The sequence below is a fragment of the Cajanus cajan genome, chromosome 1 (genome assembly GCF_000230855.2).
Source record: "Cajanus cajan strain Asha chromosome 1, NIPB_CcT2T_4, whole genome shotgun sequence".
NCBI classification, from domain to species: Eukaryota; Viridiplantae; Streptophyta; class Magnoliopsida; order Fabales; family Fabaceae; genus Cajanus; species Cajanus cajan.
Genome location: NC_138517.1, coordinates 20759916 through 20763399, shown reverse-complemented (window position 1 = coordinate 20763399; position 3484 = coordinate 20759916). Strand labels below are relative to the sequence as shown.

Here is a 3484-nt window from a genome sequence, read left to right as displayed (position 1 = left end):
ACTGGTATATTAAAATTTGATTTTAATGAAAAAATTGAATTTAGATGTATTGCCTGGTATCGAATTTTTACAACACGAGTGTACGTACTAGTATATTTTCCTTATTTAAAAATGATCGATTTAGACTTATTCATATTTTATAGTTTATAATAACAAAGATATATATATATATATATATATATATATATATATATTATAACAAAATTGCACTTGATGTAAGATTAATGATGTTCTCTTGCTTCTACTTCGATGGTAAAACTATGTGAAGGTTTTACAAATGTATGCCCTAGAAAGGGCAATGGGATGAGTAACTGATTGTGAATCTACTGCCTAGCAATATGCTTATGTGCAACAGCTGTAAATCAATTAACTCTGTCCTTTTTTTACCGAGTTAAAGCAAAAGAAACTAAAAGAATATATTTAATTTACATATAAACTCTACATTAATGGAAACTCCCCATAGAGAGGGTTGAAGCCTTGGCCTCCTCAGCTGGTTTCGGAGTTGGCAACAGCATGATTGCCAGTATGGCACTCACGGCTGCCGCCACCGCTCCCAACACAAACGCCGGCAAGTTGCCACCGCCGAACCACGCATCCCACGGTCCGCTTATCGTCGACACTATCATCTGCACACACCAAACACAACCCATCATTCAATTAATCGAATGTCAAATACATCGGTTTAAAGTAGTTTTATAGTGTCAAACCAATTAGGTGTTAGCGTTGATTTGATTATAAGAATGAATGATTCGATTTTTGGTTCAGAATATCCGATTTCTTGTTTTGATTAAAACTAGTTTTATGTTGTGAGTGATTTCATATATCATATGATTAAAATAAATAGATTAATTCTAACCTGTGGTATGACAATTGCAATATTGAGAACACCCAGAGACAAGCCTGAAAGTTTAGAAGCAGCAACAATGATTTTAGGTTACATTTTTAATAATGATAACTAGTTTGAATATATATAAAACACACAATGAATAGCAAGAGATGTTAGATTTTACCTTGGCCTGCTCCTGATGAGCTTGAGTATATAGATGCTAGGGCAAATGGCACACTAAAAGTAATCTGTAACAAAGAGAGTGTATTAGTATTAAATGAGAATTTGTGAATAAGAAATTTGAAAGATGGTGGGAAAAGCTTATTACCGCAAGAGGAATACCAAGGACGCCGAAGAAGGCCAGGGAACCAACTTTGACTCCAAAGGAAGGGTCTCCAATTAATGCAGGGTTTAGATGTCGTTCTTTCTCAGCGATCTTCGTAATTACTACTGTCATTGCCATGCAAACCGCGAGAATAACGTTGACGATTCCCCACAGCCACTTTACTCCTCCTACCAAACGACCCAAAGGCTCAATCGCCAAAGACATCAAAGCCAAAACGACAGAGTTGAGCATGAGACCCAAAGAGCCCTCATGAACACCAGCATCGTATGCCTTCTGCCCCACGTCACCACCGTACACCTCACGACCCATCCAGTCAGTGTCGTACAACATGTATGGGAACCACGCGACCCAGTTGATGGCAGTCACAAACATGAGGATCCACATGGGCCTCTTCAACTCCTTGAAGGCAACGCACAACTCTCCCATGAAGCATGTGTAGTGCGTGTTCCCTTCGTCTTTTGCATCGGTCTCTGCTGGCGTGTACTGTGGATCGTCCACGGTCAACAGGACTATGATGCAAATGACGAGGAGGAGAAAGATTGAGAAGAAGAAACAGCTCTTAAGGTTTGCGCAGAACACGTTGCACGCCTCCGTCTGCGTGAAGGGGAAGAGGTGGTGGAGGCCGTCATAGGAGCCCGCGGCGTAGCCAAGAATGTTGCCGACGGCCATGAAGAACGAGAAGAACGAGTTCGCTGTCCTTATCTTCTTCTGGTCGCCGGCAGCCAGATCACCGAGGAAGGCACGGCAAGGACCCTGGAGCATGTTGTTCGCCACATCCAGGATCCAAAAGCCGACCACGAAGCAGGCAACTGCTCGTGGCCGGGTCTTCTTTGTCATGTCGTCGCCTGTTGCTTGTCCTATATCGGCTGCGAAGCCGATGAGAACAACAGCAACGGCGACGGCAACAGCACCGGCCATTATAAAAGGTCGGCGACGGCCAAAGCGAGAGGTGCAGTGGTCGCTGCTATAGCCTACAAGGGGCTGGACTAGCAGCCCCGAGATTGGGCCACAGAGCCAAATGAATGAGGACCAAGCGTGAGGGACGCCTAGGGTTTGAACGTATGGGGTTAATAGTGAGAGTTGTAGGGCCCAACCAAATTGGATACCTGCGGCAATTGATGACACCGCAATCATTTTTGGAAGGGGGCTGGGTCCTGCTTGTGGCTCCTCCATTGTGAAACACCTATTTATTCGCCAAAACTTATTTGAAGAGAGATAGAGAAAGTTTTGAAGAAGCTTTCTCTATCTCTCTGTGAAGGTGTAATGGAGGGGCAGGTGAATCTGTTTGTAGAAATGAGGGAGTTGGGGGGTTATATAAGGGGTGGATGGGTCGAAATTTCAGATAATTGTGTGGTAGTTAGTAATTGGTGGCAACCATACACCATTTTTCAGGTTGTGTTGCTTATTTTTAGTGTTTTTACTAAACGTGATTACAAATGTATGGCATAGCGTGTGTTTTCTCTTTATTGTAGCAATGTAGTCTGACTCCCTCTTATTCTTATGGATCCAACGTATTTCGGATGAGAATGATTCTGCTTGATAAAAAAATCACAGTGAACGTCTACGCACTATTTTATTAAATTCAACTGATTATTAATTATTTGAATTATATTTAAAAACTAGTTTAGAATCAAACTGTTTTTATAAATGAGTTTAGAATTGGTTTCACAATCAAACTAATTTTGAATTAGTTCTAAACCAGTATTTTTTAAAGAAAAAATAGGTTTTTTTATTCTCAAAAATATGAACAAAGTTGTGATTAATCCACTCTTTAGAGATAAACTAAATTTTTTTATTAATTAAACATTTAACTTAGAGATTAATTAAGTAGAGATAGACACTTTAAAGAAGATAGAAAATCCTTTATTTTATTAAAAAAATATTGTTTTAGAAAAAAAGTTTACACAAACAAAGGCATAAAAGTCAACTAAAAACCATTGAAGAATTACAATTGCTATATGAAAAATTAATTATGAAAATAATTTGATATCTATATTCACTTTAATAGTCTAAAGACAATCAACAAATGAAAAAAAAAAAGTAAAAACAAAAATACAATGATCATAAGTAATAATTGAATTATTTTAATTTAATTATATTTCATTAATTAAAAAATATGCACCGGTACATCAAATCTAATTATCAATGTGATTCAAAATCTATTTTGTATAAATAAATTGGTTTGATTTTTTTTTCAATTTGATAATGATTTTTTAAAATAATGTGGTCCAATTTCAAATTTAAATTCATTCATTGATTTTTTTCATACCCCTAAAAGCTAATTTCGTTTACTTCTTTGAGAAATTTTGAAT

The 3484-nt window shown here is 37.7% G+C and overlaps 1 protein-coding gene across 1 annotated transcript; it reads right to left on the bottom strand.

Moving 5' to 3' along the window:
* Window positions 1–216: 216 nt before the first annotated feature.
* On the bottom strand, window positions 217–2477 carry LOC109814634 (sucrose transport protein SUC8). Its single transcript, XM_020379107.3, has 4 exons — window positions 1155–2477; window positions 1011–1074; window positions 857–900; window positions 217–626 (listed from the first exon to the last, which is right to left on the bottom strand). Exons 1-4 carry the CDS (start codon window positions 2343–2345, stop codon window positions 444–446), a joined length of 1482 nt encoding a protein of 493 aa, XP_020234696.2. The 5' UTR covers window positions 2346–2477; the 3' UTR covers window positions 217–443.
* Window positions 2478–3484: the final 1007 nt, after the last annotated feature.